Here is a 22,092-nt window from a genome sequence, read left to right on the forward strand (position 1 = left end):
TCCAGAGTGAAAGCCCGGCCCGACCCATGAACAGGTCTATTCAGGATACAACTGATTTATACACATACGCAGAAGCTACAAAAAGAGAGGACGAAAAATTGATTGAATACTTAAAAAAATTTCAAATATGATAGGATTCTGATCAAGAACAACTTTTATTTCATAGAACAGTAGTTGATAAGATAAACTAAATTGAGTCTTAGCATGGCTTAAAAGTGGTCGAACAGTGGAAGATTATAGTATGATTAAGGTTCTTATTTAGTCGCAAAAAAAATCATCGTTAAATTATCATTTTTCTCATCATGCTCATCCGTATGTATTGATATTCACAAAAGTGAGTTTTGGTTTATGTGTGTACTAACCATTGGGGGGAAGAGTCACTTTAACGTTTCCCCCAACAGTTGAGCATTTATTCACTGTTCCGTTGATGTGGTGCCTACTTGTCAATAAATAGTTTATCAAGTGCTTTTTTTTTTCCAGCTTTTGAAGACAAATCAAGTACAAAAGTTTATTTAATAAACGGAAGCTATACCAAACATATACTTTATCTTGGGCCTAGTCCAAGTTTGGGCCGTGGAGCCCATGTGATTTGATTCTAAACCCTGTCCAGCCCGTCTAAGTTACACCCCTAATTGTTAGTTTTAGGTGCAATAAAATTTACAAAATTGATGAGGGCAAATTTGACCCTCCATTGACCTAGCAACATGTGGCACGATAGGACCACCGCATGACACCTCAGCGCCGAACGAATAGCTATTGATCCCACTAAGTCAAGGAGAAACACCTCGGAACTAGTCTGAGCACCTCGTTCACAACTCGAGCACCTCGGTAGGGTGGCTAACAGCACCTCATCCAGAGCCGACTTGTGGTACATCATCGTTATTGGTCCAATGGGTCTCGGTGTGAGGAGTGACCTCCCTTGAGGACTTGCTAACCTGGCTAAGGTCCAAGTGGTGACTTACGAGATGTGCACGCCGACCTCCTTTGCATGCATCATGTCACTCCCGGGTCTCTCAGAAGTTGGCTCCCACACTGAATATTATGGAGGAAACTGAATAAGGCACAAAGCTTTGTCTACGTGCGTGACTACCTCCGATGACTTCGGACCGGTCAAGCACGTCTTCTCGAATATCTTGGACGCGGTGCATGAAGCCCATGCCAAACAATGCATATATAAATGTCTCATCTCCTCCCTGAGAGAAAATGTATGCACGATTTTAGCTCTCAAATACTAGTAATATAATCTTGTTTTCAGTTCTCTAAAACCTCAAATTCATTAACTTAAGCATCGGAGTGCCCACACCGGATAAAGCACCTTAGACACTTTGACCTATCTTCTTGTAGTTCGACCGAGCAACCTCACTAGCCTAGCGTCTGAACTATCCTCTAGTAGGGAGCACCAGATCATGCATCATCAATTTCATTTCCTGTTTGTTTTTTTTTTGACAAGTAATCCAAAACTTCAAGCCATTAATAAAGGTCAAATATATTTTTGTCTTGCTAGAACACCGACCATCTAATATTGTTTAAGTGATTCATTATAAATCCTCGATGTTGTGTTTGGTTTGATAGAAAATATGAGAGAAATAGGAAGTTGATATAAAAAAAACTAGGGTCATTTACTAGAACACCCCTTATAGTTTTCTTAGATTTACTTAAATCTATCCTATAGTTTTGTTTTACTAAAACATCCCTTATAGTTTGCAACCAATTTATTTAATCAAGCTTCTATTAGATGAAAGTGGAAAATGATAGTTCTAACCCTAACATCCATTCAAATAAATTTACTTGAAAGAAACTAAAAACAAAAATGTCATTTTTGCCCCTAGTAAAACATAGACAACATTGTATTTTTCTCTATTTAGTCAATTTTATTTTCTATACAAAAATGTGTTGGGGGTGCTTTTGGAATAAAAACATGGATCCATACCCTTGAACATTTTTCACTCAGTTTAGGGTACTTTTTGGAATAAACAGCCATGGGTCCATGCTCTTGAACATTTTCCACTTAGTTTAGGTGATGATATTACCATTTTAAGATGATAAAACAAATAATTCTTAATAAAAGGTTGATTAAGTAAATAGATTATAAATAACAAACTATAAAAGGTGTTTTAATAAAATACAAACTATAGGACAAGTTTAAGTAAATGTATAAAACTATAGCTTTAAGTTTAGGAAAAGGTATAAGACCGTCACGTCATCCGAGATGAACAAAGCAACCACTCTCACATAAGACTCATAAACCCACTCTTGAGAATTTCAAACCAGTAGGTATGTGCAATCACTAGGCCATGCATATGTTGGATATATCGTCTTATGAGTCTGGACCATATTTTCTAATAAGGACTTGGAAAGATAATTTGCAAAATGCAAATGGAGGGTTGAAAAGATAAAGGATGCAGCTGAACAACCAGGCGCTAATGATTATTAGGGTTAGGGCGCTAATGGCACTAATGAAAGCCATTAATGATCAAATAATAATTTTAGTGGAGTGATTGGGCATTTCCTTCTTTACTTGAGAAATGTTTTTTGTCCCTACAAACAGGATTGTGCCTCCCCATTTTGTCAAAGAATAAAAAAACAAGTACCCATATCAATCCCCTAATCTTTGTTTCTTCTAAGAAAAAGCCAGCTATTCTCTTCTTATAATTACCTTAACCTGCCTGAAAAGAAGATATTTCTCTCGCAAACTTTTGCAGAACGCTTAGCTTTGTCCATCTCTGAATTAATTCTTGTTACTTGGTTCATTTTCTTTTCTTTTCTAACATAATCAAGGTTTTAACATTAGATCAGACGGGCACAATTTGTTGATGACAATTAACAGAAGGGTATTGTTCGAAATTCAAAGTCTTGTTCAACAAAAAAACAAACATCATATCGCTGTCTCGTTTGTGTATACGGGAAGATAAACGTTCCAACCCTAGTTTAGTCATCTAGAATTAATGCAGAGAGAAAGTTGTGTCCCTCTCCCCTTGCACCCATATCACTCATAAGTCACAACACAAGTTGCTTATTATTAAACGGCGGATAGCTCACATGGAGATCGATGGAGTGGATAGCTGTCTGAAAATTTTGGAGAATAAACCTAGGATCATGTGCCATTCTGGGTTTCGGTTCAGGTACAACTCACAGATTATACAAAAACTTGTCCAACTTTAATATATACCTCCCTATGCAACCTTAAAATAAGTTAAACCCGGTCGATCAGTTCAATAGCTGAAGCACTAAACCCAAGACAAATTAAAACCCCAAGTCATGATCAGAAAATTAAAAACAAAAAATTTCTATTTCTAATTACATCCAGTTGGTGTATTAGTATATATTTTAATAAACACCTACGCTGCAACCGTCTGTTGCATATAATATATTGTATGTCTCGTTTGGCTCAAGGTTCCAACTTTTGATGTTTAATTAATCAAAACATCTAACTTGCATCATCTCCCCATTAGAGAAATAGAATATAATCTGATTCTGATCCTCTGAAGATGACTTATATTACATGTTAAGACAAGATGCACATGCATGTCTGGTGTCCTGAATAATGGTGCATGTGACACAGAGACATAATTAAGATCCCCTATAATTAATTAATTAATTAATGGGAATACTCTTCTTACCTAGCTACCATATCCTAAACATGCATACAGCTTAATTAAACAAAAAACTAATATAGAAGGAAGGAGCTGCTTGCTTTGTTAACTGGTCTCCTGTGTTCCAACACCCTGAATTAATCCTGCAAACCCACAACATATATACAACTGATATATATATATATATATATATATATATATATATGAAAGCATGTTGATATATTATATAACATAGTAAAGGGATAAAATGTTGATATATGGTTAGAATTTAAGTCACCATTGCCATAAGCAACAGAGGAAGTGGTCACTGGGCATCAACACTCAGCAGCAGGGGTGATGGGGCTGGTGAGTGGTGATGGCTGATGAGAGGGTGGTGGTCAAACGTCTACAAGCTAGCTACATGCGTATGGGCGGGCTAAGTCATCTGGATCGAGACCACACGAACGATCATAAGCGCATGCATAGTGATTTGTCGTGTAGACTGTGCACCTGTGACCACATCTCTAGCTAGCTCTACACTGATACACTCTTTAATTTGTCCCGATTATCGACCATCAACGTCGCAATTTTTGTAAGTCTGGTTAATGGCGTACAAAAGCAGTTAATGACTGAATAAGAGAAGAAACCATCAACCACGGACATGTCGTTTTCTATTGGAGTAGAAATGGTCCAGATTACACAAGATGATCAAGATCAACCCCAACTAAAATAAGCGGCAGAAAACTACAAAATACGTCACCTTATGAGTCAAGTCAGATGACACAGCCCTTGGCCTACATGTCCCCTACTCAGTATCGATACGTATCAATCACAAAGACAAACGCCTAACAAGGTTTTATTATTATATGACTTGTAATTAGAAAACCAACTTTGGCGTGCAAATTAAAAGAAAGCGGATACGTTTTCTCACTACACAATAATTCAAGCCTGGAAATTAAACTCAAAGATGTGGAACAAGTTTTTCATTCAGCTAATAACAATAAGGTTCTAATTAGAAATTATTACCAAAGACGACCATGCAGGTAATGCTTCTTTACAGGGACAAATTTGCACGAGTTTCATTCTCAGAACACCAATTTTATATATAATCTAATTCTATATATGACAATGATGATTGCCCATAGCCCATTAATGGCTATGTTTGGTTTGAAGGAAAACTAGGGAAAGGAAGAGAAATGCATGCATACAAAATTTATAAAAGTTTTTCTTCCTTTCCTTTCCTTTCCCTACTTTTTCCTTCAAACCAAACATAACCAAATTTAGTGTATAACTTAAGTCTGCAGAATAATTATATTAACGACTCTTCTGTATAATACCTAGTGTTATCTTTTTTCAATTTCACATTTTCATGGCAGGTTGCAACATCTATTTTATTAATTGGAAGAGAGGCGAATAGGAATGTATGACATAACACCACTAAATAGAAGCAAATCTGCTTCTATTGAAAACACAGTTTTATTTAAACGCATCAAGTGAACAGTTTGAGTGGTTGCTTAGCCGGCGCAAAATGATTATGTAGCCAACTTGGTTTCTCATTCCATGGAGACCTGAGAGCTAGAGAGAGGATAGGACAGGTACCAAAATTGAAGTTTCAAAAAGTTGAAAGAGAGATTGTCCCCTGATAATGTTTTAGTTAAGATGGATCCAGCAAGAGAAATCCCCACCACAGGTGTCATTTTTGGAGGTTTCAAATGCCCCTAATATGGCAAAGTGTTTAAAGAATGAAAAGGACATATGGTAGAGAAAGAAACCTCCTCCTCCCGGCCAGCCACCCCAAATATGTTTGCAAGCTTGAATTGAAACAACTAACTTTCGCTCATTTTATTTCTCCCCGACTCTTTCCCTCTTATTAATGAATGCCCTACCTAGCTAATTGCCGTGCTTCACTTTGCTACACTATCTGCCTTAATTAAGCATGATTTCTAAATTAGTATTAAGAACTACCCACTTAATGCAAACAAAGCAGACTATAATGCCCCCATAATAATAATTATGATTAACAACATATATTCCCACTTTGTTCTGATCGAGCTTTAATTAAATTTCATTTTCGTTCCTACTTTTTATAAAGCATCCATTTGTGGGTTCTCACCTTAGATTACTACAACCGTTACATATATCAAGAAAAAATCAGGTTTTACCGTAATGGTGTTGGTCACTGGTCAATATATACTTTTTATTATGCCCCACTGTGGCAACCTGAAAGTGAATGATGTTAAAGGTTGTCACTGGGTTAGATGATATGATATATAGGCTGCCACATTATTCCTACAAAAATATTGGTCTTAATTTCATTCTCATGTTTTTTAAATATATATTCTCATATCATAAATAAATTCAAAACATCATATATAATTCAGAAGCTCTTGCTTGTAATTATTATAATGGTTTTGTAATCTACTAATTTATTAACCGTTTTTTCTTTAATCTCTCATGCAAATTACAAAATAAATTGAGAAAAACAAAAAGAAATATACATAGTTGCCTAGTTGGGTTCATTAATTACAATTTTCTTCTTTTTGATTTTCGCTTTCCCTTTTTTGGGTGGTGGGGGTGGGGGTGGGGGTCAATCAAGCGTCAATGTATATATTGTTTAGATAAGCTTTTGTGCTTTCGATACCTGAAGCATCCATTATTGTGAGTCCACATTAACACCCATAAATATCAAAATTAGTTTGTAGAAAAGTGTTCTTACATATAGCAACTTCTTGCTTGTTGCTTCCTTTACCAAAAGCTGAATAGTGCCTTGTTTTTTTAATACAGGTGGAGAAGTGGCCCTCAAAAGCAAGATAAATAAGAACATGGAGGACATAACCCACTTTGCCCCAAATCTAGATATAATAAGGGGAGGTCTCTCCCTAGTTAAACCATTCAAACTCCTCCAAAAATAAAAAATAAAAAAATAATATATCAAACAAACCAATTGGTGTTGATATTTGGGTTGATTGGCCCGACTAGTGCAGACCCATACATGGCTCCGCTTCTCTTTCTTTTTATCTTTTTCTCTCTTTTTTTTCTTTTTCTTTTTTCTGGCAAAGCTCCAAGTAGTGATAAAAAAGAAGGTGGTTGTTGGTAAGGGTGTCAATGGACCGGTTTTGGATTGGACCCCGATCAGTCCAAAATCAAGTTGAATGGATTAGACGGACCAACAAGATATATTGTATTATACCAATCCGGTGCAAAAATATTTATCAAATTGGATTGAACCTGTTCCGTCCATAATAAATTTATATTAGATTGGGTTGGATTAAGCCAATATCTAATCCATTGATATAAGATAAGAACATAAGTGTCAATGGACCAGGTTTGAGTTGAAACCGATCTAAATCAAAACGAATTTAAAAAGATTAGATGGTCCAAACATTGAATTGAACCGACCCAAATTAATTTAAATTATTCATTGGATTGGATTTGACCAAATCTATTTCAAATGTATTCACATTCGACTGAATCTGATTGGACCAAATCTAGTCCAATTGACACCCAACCCGTAATCATCTTCCCCTAATTAAATTGCAGCTTTTCGAATTAATAACATAAGTGTACTGCAAGATTGGACGACTTGTACTATCTCTCTAGTACTATTACTCTCGCTACCTCAAAAAGGCATCTCTTTGAAAAGATTTGGATTTTACAGTAGATTCACTGTGCTAGTTTCGTACTCCACTTCCTTAAAAAAAAACCGTATTATGTCATCTATTTAACAAAAAGCAGGCCTTCAGAGAACTGGTCCTCTATTACTTTGGGCTACGTGGGTAGCAAACGTGCCCGAAAAACTGGATTTGATTGGCCGGTTTTAAGTTTTTATTTGACCCGGCTGACAGATGGGGTGTTGAACTGTTGATTAGATTTGGGTTCAACAGTTTTCTAATGGAACCTTCATATGCAAAAGGTCTTATTGACGTACTCCTCCACTCAGCCACTGAAATGGAATTATTATTATTTTTTTTTATCAAAAAGGGGTTAGTTTACAAAATCTCCTTTTCAGGTTTTATGTTTACAGGTCTCTTTGGTTTTTGAAATATCCCAAACCGAATCAATCAGTTAATTAGGGGCGTTTTACAACACAAATGTTTTTTATTTTCATTTGTTTTTCAAATTGTCCTATCAGGAAAAACACAAAAATATGTTCTTGGGCGCTGGTTGTGTTTTTTAAATTAAGTGAAAAATAGGTTGTTTTTATTTTAAAAAATAATATATATTTTTTGGAACTAATAAAATATTGGTTTTTAAAATAAAAACATTTTTTTGTATAGAAATTATATGATATATGGAACCTGATGTTGAATAATCAATGAAAACATCTTATTCCAAACATGTTTTTGATTTTAGTTTTGGAAACAAAAAGTGCATACACAACCAAGACCTTGTTTTTTGTGATTTTGTTACAATAAACAATTTGTTTTGAAATAAGATGGTTTTGATTTGTTTATAAAACCCATAGCAAGAAAACAATTCACGTTGTAAAATGCCCTCAATCAATCGATTTAGTTTTTTGGTTTTGTATATTTGTATATTTTTTTAATTTTTTTATTTTCATGAACACCACTAATTTGAGTTAATTTCTATTATGCCAGAAAGGTATGATACCTGAAAAAGGTTTTAGCCCATCTGATACAATTTGAATGAATGCAGTTTGATTGAATACAACTTTGATGAATATCAGTGATTGTTTATCAGTATACCTAACCTCTTATCTTCTTCGGTACTGCAGTAGAATATTTAATTGGAGGAGACTTTCCGTTGTTCACTGCATAAATATTTTAAAAGAGAAAAGGTTCTGATTTCTTCGATTTAGGTCATGCATGGGAGTGTTTAAAAATAAGTGTTTATTCAAAATAAGTACTTATTCAGACCATTAAGTATTTATTGGTATTTGGAAAATAAGTCTAAAATAAGTGTTTATTTTAAAAATAAGAGCTTATTTTTTAAGCCTAAATTTCTAGCTTTATTTAAGTGCTTATACAATAAGCACTTATTCAAATTTTTTTCTTCCAAAATTATCTCTAATTGAATTTTAAAATACCACTTATAAAATTATCCCTAGTTGAATTTTATAAAAGTACTTTTATGAAAGTAATTTTATGAAAACACTTTTATTAAAAAACTTTTATGAAAGTACTTTTATAAAATTACTTTTATGAAAGTACTTTCATAAAAGTGTTTTTATAAAAGTGCTTTCAAAGGGTATATTTTGAAAATTTGAAAGAAAATGAAGGGCAAAATAGTCATAAATGATTAATTAAGTGCTTATTAAAAAAAAAGACTACCAGATGCCCAATATAAAATAAGTGCTTATTTTAAGAAATAAACATCTGAAAAAGTTGGGTGCCAAATGCAAATAAGCACTTATTTTTAATTTAAGCACTCCCAAACATGAGCTTAGTTAATAACTAGATTAATTGGACATACAGTGTTACGGTCCATGTCAATTAAACAAGTGGGTTTCCCAAATTAAAACAAAAGAGACCAAATCAGCCACCCACAACGTCCCACAGCACATCCCCGCTATGTATTGGGAACATCTTCCAATGATAATCCCAGAAGCGATGATGTCATCATTGGAAGATATTTTCAATAAACGACGGGGATGTGCTGTGTGGACGTTGTGGGGGGCAATCTTGTGGGGGCTGATTTGAACTCGAAACAAAAGGCAGATTAAAAGTTAAAACACGTGGCCCTTGTCTATTCGAATATCCATTTTCTAAATGAAAATCACGTGTATATTTTCTTCAATCTTATCTTTTTGGAATTTTTGTTGAGGTTAAGTTTAAACTCCACCAAACTTGATTCTTGTTTAATTGGTCGGTGCCACAGGTTTAAGGCATTAAAACTAATTATTTAAACCCACTGACAATCAATCAAATAGGAAAATCCTATTGCTGAGGATAGACGGACTACCACATCTATTTTACACAACAATTTTATGGTTTAGGTTTTAGGATTTAAAGATTTAAATTTTAGGGTTTAGGGGTTTAGTATTTAGGAATTTAAGGCTTAAGATTTGGGGTGAGAGTTTAAGGCCAAAGGCTTTAGAGTTTAAATTTTAGGGTTTAGGACTTGGATATAAAAATCCAGATGTGAAAGGATGCATGTTCTCTAATGTGTGGTAGAAGTATTGCCCAATTGATGACATATAATTCTTATTAAAACGTTGGTTATTTCATTCAATTACCTTGATTTTTGTTGTAAATAAATTAAGAAAAAAATCTTCAATTTAGAGAGTACACAAGCTGAGCACATCAGATTAGTGAAAAATGTTCATACATTTTACTACATTATTATAATTAATGATTCGATGCAAACCGTGCAATGAATGATTTAGCTAGCCTATGAGCTTTTTTAAAAAAAGAAAGTGAATAGGAAATCCCGTTTGCTAATGGAGTGGAGAGGCCCATCGATATGAATGGGTTAAAACTTACAACCCGATGTTTTTTTTTTTTATATATATTCATATACAAAAAGAAACAGCACGTGGGAGAAATGACCATCATGCTAGGGTATGCGTCCCTCGTGTACTGTAAACGTGTCCGCTTTGCTGTGGACTGGATATCTCATCTCTTGGAGGAAAATGAAAATGAAAATGAAGCATCGGTGTACGAGTACGACCCACCCATGAGCCATCGCCCAACACGTTGTCAAAAGCGATAAGCTAAACGCCGAGAGACGAGACCCCACAAAAGTTGCTTTCTTTTGTCTTCAACGGCAATGCCACTTTCGTCCCTTGAATCCATCAACCACTGTCACTATCAAGCACTGCACAACCTGCCACGTCTTACGCCTACGCCAAATCTGGACCATCCATTGTTTAGCTCTCCTTTTGTTGAGGTGGCAGGTCAACAGATTCCAGTCTCACGAGAATCACGAGGTCTAATTTTTATATGTCTTATTTTTCTCTCTTAAAAATAATTAAAATAAAGTGTGAACGAGAAGACTGTATATGCATTCATCTCATTATTCTTTGGAGATGGTTTGAAATTTATGGAATGTCCATTCATCTGTTTTGGCTTACATGATATTTTTTCCTTTTTGTAAATTGTAATGTAAATGTCCACGACTTTTTTTGTCCACGTGGAAAATTTACAGGCTTTTGGAGAAGCATTCCAACTGGAATTGATGGTAACTTGGAAGAAAACTTCCAGAGATTTCGAATTTGGGCGTTCATCATTTCCAAGTGCATGCAGTGAACTTGGAAGATGTGCAACTTTTCAAGAGCAACGAGCTTGAAAATTAAATTCATTAACTTTGAACGTCAATTAAATCCAGGTCCAGCATAGTTGGGTCAAGTATTAGTTATGTACTTATGTTTGTTTGTAGTGTAAATTTGAATCGGATACAAAATTTGCATCCAATTCAGTTTTTGCATTTGTTTGCCTGTAATTGTGATTTGTAGTCTTGCCTGATACAAAATGTGTACGATTTTTTTACATCTTATTTGTATTCGTCAGCAATGCAAAATTTGGATCACCTTCATACTATCTCAATTCTCTCTCATATAAAGTGACCACCGTATCTTGCTTCCCATTTCACTCCAAAACTAACAATCCTTTTTGATGGTGCACAATCCGGCCGGTCTTAGTTGTCAACGACCTTGCCTCTGAACTGAATCGCAGGGAATCTGAAACGGAAAAGATGAGGAAGCTCCACGGGGAACCCGGTGTAAAGGCTCCAAAGCTCAAGTTAGAATCCTTCAAAAGCAATATAAAACCAGATAGCGCAAAGTTTGCATACCATGTTCTTGGGGGGGTAGAGAGTCTTTTATAACCACCTCGCGCACTCACTCCTAGGCTTCTGTCAGGTCGGGTATGATTACTTCCGTTCTTCTGTCAGTTCGGGTGTCATCACCTCTGCTGGGGCAGAACCGCCACTGCTCTTTTTGTCGGAGTCGTCTCTGTAACTGGAGATGGCGGTGGCAGGTGGCCGTTGAAGTGCGGTTGTCAAGCGTCAGATCCCAAGTCAGTCAGGTGCGCCGCCCCTGGTTACGGACTCCTTCGGTGTCAGGTACGGTGTGGTTTGTCTAGTTCATCGTTTTGGAGGCGAAGTGCTGGAGCGGTGTGCGAGGCGAAGTCTTGAGTTCGGATAGGGGAGCGTCCCGAACTGCCATGAGGCGGGCCAGTTCGGGTCACTGCTTTGTGTGGCTCGGGGCCTAAGGGAGAGTTCGGGCTCCTCGTAGGAAGTTCGAGCTCTTAGTAGGGAGGTCGGGCTCCTCGTAGAGAGTTCGGGCTCCTCGAAGGGAGTTCGGTCTCCTCGAGGGGAGTTCGGACTGCTGGTTTCTTCCCTGCGTTGCTTGCGCCCTGGGTACGCTGCTTTAAGTACCGAGCTATTTGTTTTTTGTCACGTGGCGTGATTGCGAGGTCGGGCCAAATCTTCCTTCATCACTCTTCTTCTTACCTTTATTCTAATTCATATAAAATGGGAGTTATTTCATTTTATTTCTCACAAACAAAGAAGACAAGGTCGAATACGAAGCAAAAGCAAACCAATTTACATAGCCTTCCCCTGTTTGCACTTCTATAAATTTACACCAGTGCAAATTTCATTGCAAGTAAATTAAAACTTTACCAAATTAGAGTTCCAAATTTCAATTACGTACTGAGATCGATCGTGAGAAGCCCCAATAGAAGTTTCTAAAATGGAAAAGGGAATTCATGGGGCAGACCCGTTAGGGATGGTATGATCGGCTCCACTTTCCTTCTCCATACCAACATCCTTACATCATATTCCTCGAGTTACCATGTAGCTCCATTTTTTTCTAGGTATTCTATTTAAAATTGAATATGTTTGTTTTTTGTATTATGAAAATGTCTATTTCACATGGGAGGGAGAGGGACTAATGGATTTAATGTCACGTTTCACTAGAAAGGACGGTGTGATTCCTTGTTCCGTTGTTCGTTTGAATTGAAGCCTGAGTATTTTATTATTTTATTAAACCCCTGTTCAGCACAGAACAGATCACTCCAAAGGTTATTTGTGCAGAATAGGGGTATAAATGTAAACAATAGAAGGGCAAAATGGGAAGTAAATGGCAAAGTTCGGAGTAATGATGGCATATCCAATTATCTATCCATCCATCCGCCTTATTGCTGAAAGTTGTTAGCAGCTGAACGCTCTTTGAGATAAAGTGGGTTTTAGTCTTAAGAGGAAATGAAGATTGAAGAGACACCACTCAAGACCTGTTCCACTCTTCTTGTAGGAGTTAGCTGAGACTTTGTTCTCACTTCTCAGCCACGTGGACAACTGATATGTCTAAATTTTGTCCAATTAGAGACAGCTCTAAATTGTTGATACGTCACACATCTTCAGTCCATTTCGGCTTTACTTTATTAATTATGCATTGATTTCTTTTTTTTTTTAATTATATATTTCTCAATAGCGAATTAGCAGTGAAAAATACACCAGAACAACTTTACCAAAGGAAGTTGGAGCCTATTCGGGCACACCCAAGTTGCCTTGTGGACCCACGTGCTGATCTGATAGTACGTGACCCGCCATATCATATGTCACGGCATGGAGTGAGCTAGTAGCTTCAAGTGTCTAGTTTTTCCATCTTTATGTGGCTAGGAACAATGGGTCCATTTGCTCGATGAGTTTTGATTGGGGGACAGATTACTTTATGGTACAGTTGAGACTAGAGCTCTAGGTTCATACAGACCCGGCAGGTCTGGCCATTCCACGTCTGGGCTTTGCTCATGGAGAATTTAATTCCTTTCCATCATGGACGAAAACGAGCCGGTGCATAGTGGGGTGTGTACTGTGTAGTGTAATCCAATCCAGGTCCCACAATTTAATCCCATTTTGTTTGTAGAAGATGACTTGGCTAGAAATTGAACTTCGACAAGCTATATGGACCCTATCGAAGTGACGGATTCATCGTTATCTCCATTCTCTTACAACCACCTCTTCCTCTTCACTTCTGCACACATATTCTATTGCTCACGTATCATGTCAGGGTGTCTTCTACCAAACTGAAGACCGGCCGGCTTCAACTACTTGACGACGCTTCAGTCGACTTTTTTTACAACTTGACTTGACCAGTTTAACTATAAGCATCAACGACGACCTACATTACATAATCCTTCAGGGAAATTGGTTATATTGATTATCATTCTTTCCAAAGTAAAGTTTTTTTTCAAAATCCATAGCATCTATCCTACATTCAATTCTGAGACAGTTTTCGAATTAGGATTTGCATTTCGGTGCCAGAAAACATTTATTAGTTCATCGAACTGGCTTCTTATATTAAAAGGCAACCATTCTCTTTAGTTGGCAGGGGCATTTAAGTTGATAATTTCCATTTGGTTTGGGTCTCATTCAAGCCTTAATCATCTTGTCTCTCACACAGTTGTGGCCTGTGGGGTCACTCATTTCTCATGTCAGCTATGTCCTAAATCCTTCTATCGTTTAGACTCAGTTTGGAAAGAATACAAATACAAATATCATACAAAATATAAGATTCTGTACTTTACATATTTATATTTATACTCTTTCCAAATTGAGCAAATGTTTGGTTAAGCTCCTTAATCGTTTTTCGCAATACTCTATATGATTGCTCTTTCTTCAATTTTCCTTTTTTTGGGCCCTTAAGTCCTTGGCATTATTAACCTCGACCAACAAAAAGAAAAAAAAAAAAAACGCTAAGTCCGATCATGAAAAGTATTTTTATACACACACACGCGCCACTTTTCTTTTAGAACAGTTGAAAAAAACATATTTCCAAATGAAAGTGAGGCTGGCTTCGAGACGCTTAGTATATTATTATATATCTATATCATTATCTACTTCGAAAATATCCATTGAACAATATATTTATTTAAAAAAAAATTGACATTTGAGATATCAGGCGTCTCTAGTTTCACAAGTTGCATGAAAGAGTTGGATGTGTGCCATAAAAATAAATAAACCATAAATCAGTACTATAGTACTATGACGAGATCATTGAACCGTTAGAAAGAGTTAATTGAGTTTTTATTTCAATTTGAGCTAGCTCCAAGTGGTCTGATTTGTTCATGGATCGAAGTGGTTTCTAAATGCTAATCCCAGTACCACACACCTAAATTTTGGAGAGCTAGCTAAAAAGCGCTCTTAATCTTAGTACAAATTCAATGTGATTCTTTCTTGATTTGGAAATATTTTGGGTCTGGACTCTGGACCATGTATGTTCAAGTCAAATCGTACCTCTTGATGAATATTTCACCTGAATCAACCTAACCCAAAATCCGATGGATTCTATTGCAACTCGGGTGAATAGGGTTTAAATATTAAAAAGGCTTTTTATATTTACAGCCGTACAGAGGGTAAGGTTACACAAATTTGTTCCTCCCCAAATCCTACATTACATTGGACTCTTGACAAAAAACTTAGACTAAATCAACGGATATCATAAAAGAGTTGACCAAACGGATGGTATTTGTCAAAATCCACGGGATACTTTGATTGATCAAAACTTTTCTAATGCCATATATTTCCAATATCATGAATTTTCCTTATTTAAAATTAAAAACCAATAATTTCATTTCATTTGGCTTCCAGCCAATCAACTGATATTCATAAAAATTCACGGAGGTTTTTGATCCGCCAAAGTTATTACGATATCGATCGAACCTTGATAATGGCCTAGAGATAAAATGGATCAGAATTTGTTCATGAAAATTAGCCGCCTTAGAGAAAGGGGAAACCAAAGTAAATTAAAAAAAGCTAGACATTATATATAACAGCCGCCTAGCTGGAGCTTAGAGGCAAGAAGCATTTAACTCTAGCAACTGAAGTACTGCATATATATATTAATAGTACCTGAAACCTAGATAATTAGATATAGGAGAAAGAAAGACCAAAGTAAGCTAAGGCTACGATTAGAGCGTATCCTTTGTGCACCCTTTTTGGATCCTCAGACTGACGTCCCATGACATCGTCAACGTTCATACTTTTTATTATACTATACTATTGTCTATTACTAGGCTAGATGGTAGATAGTATTATAGGAGTAGACTAGAAGACAATCCCCCAGCCCCTTTTAAAAACACATCGCAACTTGCCGTTTTATATAAATTTCCTTCATTTTTATATAAATTAAATAAAACAGTTTCAAAGATCTAAAATCACTGGTCATTCATCACTCCATATGAGAATTGGGGCCCGCTCGTTAATCATGATGAGACGTTAAGATATGGAGTAATGTAATCAGATATGTATATATAGAGAGAGAGAGAAAGAGATTAGAATGGGGGGTGTGAGTTGGGGTGTCCCATCTTAATCATGTCCCCAATTCCATCTCATTGTTTTTGTTTCTGTGTTTGTTTGTATTGGAGATGGAGTGTTGCGAGGTCGGATCCAGTTACATTTACATGCCCACGCATTACTCTCACTCTTTGAACCTTGAGATAAAGAAAGCAAACGAGGCACGTAACTAACTGGTGGGTTGGGTGTGGGGGGTGGGTGATGGGTGAACGCAGAACCGAACGAACGTACTACTGCTAACTATGCTGTGCTGCCTGCATCTGCATCTGCATGCCCACTTGATCCATTCCCAATTAATTTGTGTTCAGTTGGTGTGTGTCACGTAGGACCATGGCTTGCATGCTTCCTGCTTGCAGTTGTAGTACATCACATTATCTCAAATCACACGCTCTCTTCTCCGCTCGGCTCGATTTTGTGTCAATCGCTAGTGGGGCCGGAAAGCTTATGTCATCCTCACGTTCGGATGCAGGTGGAGCAATTTATTTACCCCTTTATTTATTTATTTGTAATACATCCAAATAAAAACGAGACCCCAACACCAGATGTGATCCGAAAAACTGCTGCTTCACCAGCACAATTTGGCCTGGTCTATTCTAGTTGCTGTAAATAACCACGCTCATGTCATAATATAACTGCATGCACGCTTTGAGGTTAAAAGTAAATGCACTTTGGAGCGAGCTACGGGGCAGTCGGAGCTAACTATACAAAGTAAATGCACTTTGAGACACTCTCTTTGCTATTAATATATTCTAAACACTTGCGGGTGGTGTTTGGGTTCGATGCTGATTTCTTCTTATAAATTAACTTCACATTAAAGCAACATCATTTATCTTGCTATTTGAGAAATCGGCAAATGGTCAAAAATCGATTATTAAAACCGGGCCAAAAAAAAATCATGATTCCCCTTTTTAGTCCAATTCCGATTATTTTTTGGATGACTTGACATCTGATATGGATATATAGAAGATAATTACCATAAATACTAAAAATCATTATTAATAATTACTACAAAACAAATTTATAATCGATTTATGAAAAGCCGGTTAACATGACAACAATTGTATCAAATACGTAATTTCTCTGATTTCCAAGAAATCAGCGACCTCAAAAATCAATGACTTTTGAAAAATCTCATCAAAAGGAATCAGTATCAATCCTTCTCTCCTTAGACTCAGTTTGGAAAGAATGTAAATACAAATATATATTGTATAAATACATACAAAATACAAGTTTACATATTTGATTTTGCACTCTTTCCAAACTGAGCCCTAATATTTGCTTTAAATGGGACGGGTGTCTTTATCTTTTGAAATATACTCAGAGCCAGAGGGATATGCCATCGTGCCTCACTTCACTTACCTGTGTGGCTGTGCCCCGTGTCCGTGTTCACCCATTAAAGAGATGAAATGATGTTTCTTTTTGCTCGCCATAGGGTCCACATGATCCCTTGTTATTTTTATGTTGATTCCCATCCATAGGATCCTGGATCATTGATGTAAACCATACATGAAAAGAAAAGGATAACTAATTAAAATAAAGGAAGGAGAAAATTAATAAAAATATATTTACATCTTGAGTAAATAAGGCCTGTCTTATAAAAAACGAAAAAGAAAATTTTCAACAAAAAGCACCAGTGCAGTAGGGGGGGGGGGGATGGCAAAAAGGTAATCCAATTTTCCAAACTTTTGAATATCCCATATCATCCAATCTCCATCTCCCCGCAATTCCGCCATGATGACGATGATGACTTGATGATGCATCTTGTTCCCACGTCACATCCACCTTATATGAAAATGAGTAATAGAGGGCCCACCAACCCATAGTACATATGTGTAGGGGGACCATACTAGAGACGGACAACTGTAAGGGAAAAGAAGAAATAATAATACTATTTTTTAAATTTAATTTAATAAAAACATAAATAAAGCAAGCGGAATCTCTACTTTCCATGTATGAACACCTATATTTAAAAGATTCTGATATAAAGTCCTACAAAAAAAAAAAAAAAATGAAAAGAAAAGAAAACCATCCAACCGTGGGGACGGTATCGAATTTTTATATTTGAGGGTAGGACCCACCATTAAAGACAATGTGTACCTCGGTCTACTGTGTCACTGAAGATAAGACGCTGAAGTAGCAGCGGATTTTTACAGTATCCCCCTTAATTCCTGGTGATCTAGAAAGATTTGATGGATCAAGTGGGTCTCAAGGCAGTTTTACGGACGGAGGAGCGGGCCTCACTCAGAGGTAGGTGGGTCCTGTCTCTGCACGCAAACGCCCTACACACCATAGACTCTGTAGACTGTGGTTGTTTGCAACTTGCAAGGTTAGATCAGAGTCTGCTTGATATGGATGTGGACGGTGGATGGTGGACGGCGATGAGAGAGAGATAAGACCGTAAGAGTAAGAAGTAAAGAGTGAAGAAGGTGCCATGTGCACTACCTGCGTCTGATATCAGAGTCCGCTTGTTGCCAAAACGTACGAGAAAAGAAGGAAAAGTAAAAGACGAGATGCTTTAGTGGGATGGGCCGAGCGGGGGAGAAGAGGCGGTTCGGTTTCTGGTGATACGGGGTGTGTGATTGGTGCTTGTTGCTAACTTTAACCAAGAAAAGTTAACGATATCGCAGTGCGCCAAAAGCTGCGGCTCGACAGACACGTATGTGGGATCCAATCATACGGCGCATCTTTTCAGGCCTTGGTTTGCCTTTTTTAAATGTTTTTCCTTTGTTTGGACTTTAGAGAGAAACCACACTCTGTGTATGTCTATGCGTGTGTGAGTGCCTCTGACTAGTCTCTGTGTTGAGAGAGAGAGAGAGAGACTTTGGAGTTTGGGATTTTGGTTGGTCTCAACCTTTGGTCTGTTAAAGAGGAGTGGGGGCATGAAACAGAAAATGGCTTGTATTGATGTTTGTGCATTCTTCACTGAATTTTATACAAGTAGTTCAGTATTCCAATACGTACCCATCTGGTTAGGGCACTTTAAAGATTGTGGTAGCTCCATAAATGAAATCCTGTTTGTATCGGGTACATATTGACCCGACCCACCAGAACAGGACCCACTGAGCACTGACCCAGCTTAGCTACCCTTGATGTCCATCCATGATGAAGCATCCAAAAGCCCAAAAATGTCCATGTGCGGTTTACAGGGCTTTTCAGTTATACAAGTACAGTATTTGTGATCTGATGAATGTCAATTTTATGTGTTTTAGAAACAATGAATGGAATGGATTATCAAGAATCAAAGCTACCACGGTACAAATTCAATGGTCTCTAAGTACTGACCCGACCGATGGACCACCCACTCGGAAATGTATGCCGGCGTCCAATCCATCTATGGTGATGGAGACGGCTTAGTACTTTGGATGACAAAGACGCCGCTGTACTTGACTCTCTCTCCCTCATTTTAAGTCTCAACAACATGGTTGTGGTTAAAATTACTACATCTTCAGACTCCATCTCTTTAAGGTGTCGGGACATGGATTTTCGTTTTAGATTTGCTGGAGCCCGGAGGTGAACCGCTGAGTCGAGTCTAGTTCCGTTCGCCTGTTGTGTTGTATGTATATCAGTGATTATGGAAGATGGTTCTTAAACGTCTACCTGAACAACTGAATCGCGCAAGGCTTTCGTTAACCTTTTCGGGATTCTCTATTAGGAATACAGATTTTTCTTAAAATAACGACGGTAATATTGTCAGGGTTTCGCTCGGCCTGATAAAAGAAGGAAACAAAGGGGAAGCTGATCAGAACAGCATTTTCACCGTTTCGATTTTGGCTGTTTTTTTAAACAGAAAAGAGTTTAATAACGAGCTAATGATTCCCGCCATTTTCCTTGTACGGAACGGTAAAGGGCAGAATCAACCACCAAGACGTCACCATACTCACCCTGACCACGACCCCACGTGAAATCTCTCTCTCTCTCTCTCTCTCTCTCTCTTTCTGACTGTGATTCTTTTTGAATCTCTGGCTTATACCGCTCCTTCGTTGATCGACCTCTGAAAATCTGCAACTTTTGTTTTGTACAATGGGGATTTGAATACAGTGCCATTTTACAAAATTTTCAGGGCCTTTTTTCTCTTTCGAGTCTTGATTTTTCATTTTTTCCTTGGTTTTCTGATCCGGGTTCTGTTTAGTTCCACTGATCGGGATAGTACCATTGAAGACTCGGAGCTTGATCTTCAGAAAAGAAATTGCAGGGCTCCTCAGCATTAAAGAAGTTGTGCTCTTCCATTCTCATTAACTGGTGTTGGTACGCTTTCTGGGCACTCGCTGAAACACCCCTTGAATCCGCGAACTGAAAACAATTTATTGAAGAAGGCGAAGACGAGGAAGAGCAGTTGAATCTTAGTGAAGATGAAGTCGGGGAGACCAGTATCTGGTTTTGCTGAAAAACCCCGGGCGAAGATATTGCTGCATTCGGGCTGTTGTCTTCGTTTAAGATAGCGCTGGAGTCGCTGTCAGATGAACCGTCCTTGAAATCAGTAAACCCCGAAGCACCTACTCCGTTGTTGGCGTTGCTATTCTTGTAGCCTTCCTGGTTTGGTTCGGTAGCCTCGGACCCTCCTAACACCCCAGCGGCAGGGATCTTACTCTGTCCAGTAGCTACGTTATCGGACTCCGACATCACTGCCTCTTGTTTAACTGAGATGTTGCTTTCGGTATTTTCTTCTCCGAGTTTCGACTTCAGCTCTCTTATCTGCCAGACACCACCCAACATTAATACGAGCAACAAAAACCAAATTGATTAGAGTGAAATTCGATCAATTGTTTCGTGGAAAAACTACTTCTAGCTAGCTGGTTTGCCACCACAACGAATATGTCGATTACCTCAGCAAGTAGAGCTTCTTTGTCTTGTTGGAGAGCGTTGTGACTCTCCTTGAGAGTCTCGTAATTGGATTTGAGAAGATTGTAATCTCTCTCTAATTGTTTGGTCTTCCACCTGGCTCGTCGGTTCTGAAACCACACAGCCACCTGTCGTGGTTGCAAGCCGAGTTCTTGAGCTAGTTTGACTTTCCGCTCCGGTTCGAGCTTGTTCTCGACCTCGAAATTCTTCTCCAAGGCCTTCACCTGATCCACGCTCAATCGCCTTTTCTTCTCGGAGATCTGGCCCTGTTCTTCTAAACAGTCCTCTTCGTCTAAGCCATCCAACATGGATTGGAAACTCCTCCTATATACGTGGTTGCTTGCTCCCAAGCCCTTCTCTTCTGGAGAAAAGAACCAACAGAGAAACAGAGGTAGAGAGTTAGATCTAATTGCTAAAAACGGGAAGGAGAAGAGAAAAACATAGAACAGACATAGAGATTAAAAGCACTAAAGAGTTCTGATGAAAATTTATGTTAACGGATTCAATCAAGTTACACCGAGGTCCTAGAAGCAGACCCTAGCTACTATATATATATATATGGATGGGCATATGGAAATCTGCAACTATATATGCCTTCAAAATCTGAGCTTTATATGTATTATAGTACATGAATTTACCTGCAGATGGGCATATGGAAATCACAGCACCAAGTGATTCTGAGCTGCCAAGCCTCTTCATGACTGAAACGAAGAAGCTATATGGATGGTATTATATCAGACTGTTTTCTATGTGCTCTTTGTTTTCAGTTTCTATCTTAAACACTACGGGGTGTCAAAAGCCGCGGTTTCACTTAAAAGAAGACATGGAAGAGTAACTGCAATGCTTAAAGCAAGACCTAAGTGGCAAAAATTGGGCAGGAATTGAACCTCTGAACAATACGCAATCTCTCCTGACTTCCTCATCTTTCTCCTTTTTCACTATTTCTTCTCCTCCTGAACCCATTAAAACCAGGAGAAGAAAAGCGAGAACCCCTTCAACCAAACTAACAAGTAAAACAAAACAAAACAAAACAATCAAACCAACTGAGAAGGTAATCAAAACTCCTTTATCTACTTCATCATAACTCAATCAATCTAGTCTAGCACAGATAATTTCAAATCGAATTTCTCTGATTGTTCATCTACAAAACTATATGAATGAGAGAGAGAGAGAGGGAGAGGAAACGAGGAATGAAAAAAAAATAGTAGTAGTAGTAAACTAGTTCACAACACGCTGGCCGCTCTCTTTCTCTTTAAATAAACCAAGTTGGGTTAGACATGAAGTTAGAAATTTACTCAGGTTATGTAAACTCAAATGAAATGAACCCAAATTCAAGTCAAATGCAATCCAAGGTGTACAGGCGATAATAGGTCGACCTCCTGTTGTTCGACCGTTTGGGGAGATTTTTTCTTTTGCCCTGGTCGTA

General features: G+C 37.6%; 1 protein-coding gene across 1 annotated transcript; it reads right to left on the reverse strand.

Moving 5' to 3' along the window:
- Positions 1-19,563: 19,563 nt before the first annotated feature.
- On the reverse strand, positions 19,564-21,802 carry LOC104604320 (homeobox-leucine zipper protein ATHB-16-like). Its single transcript, XM_010268617.3, has 3 exons — positions 21,305-21,802; positions 20,651-21,027; positions 19,564-20,519 (listed from the first exon to the last, which is right to left on the reverse strand). The coding sequence occupies exons 1-3, from the start codon at positions 21,363-21,365 to the stop codon at positions 19,953-19,955; spliced, it is 1,005 nt and encodes a 334-aa protein (XP_010266919.1). The 5' UTR covers positions 21,366-21,802; the 3' UTR covers positions 19,564-19,952.
- Positions 21,803-22,092: the final 290 nt, after the last annotated feature.

Source organism: Nelumbo nucifera, chromosome 5 (assembly GCF_055504915.1).
Source record: "Nelumbo nucifera cultivar China Antique chromosome 5, China Antique-T2T, whole genome shotgun sequence".
Taxonomy (NCBI): domain Eukaryota; kingdom Viridiplantae; phylum Streptophyta; class Magnoliopsida; order Proteales; family Nelumbonaceae; genus Nelumbo; species Nelumbo nucifera.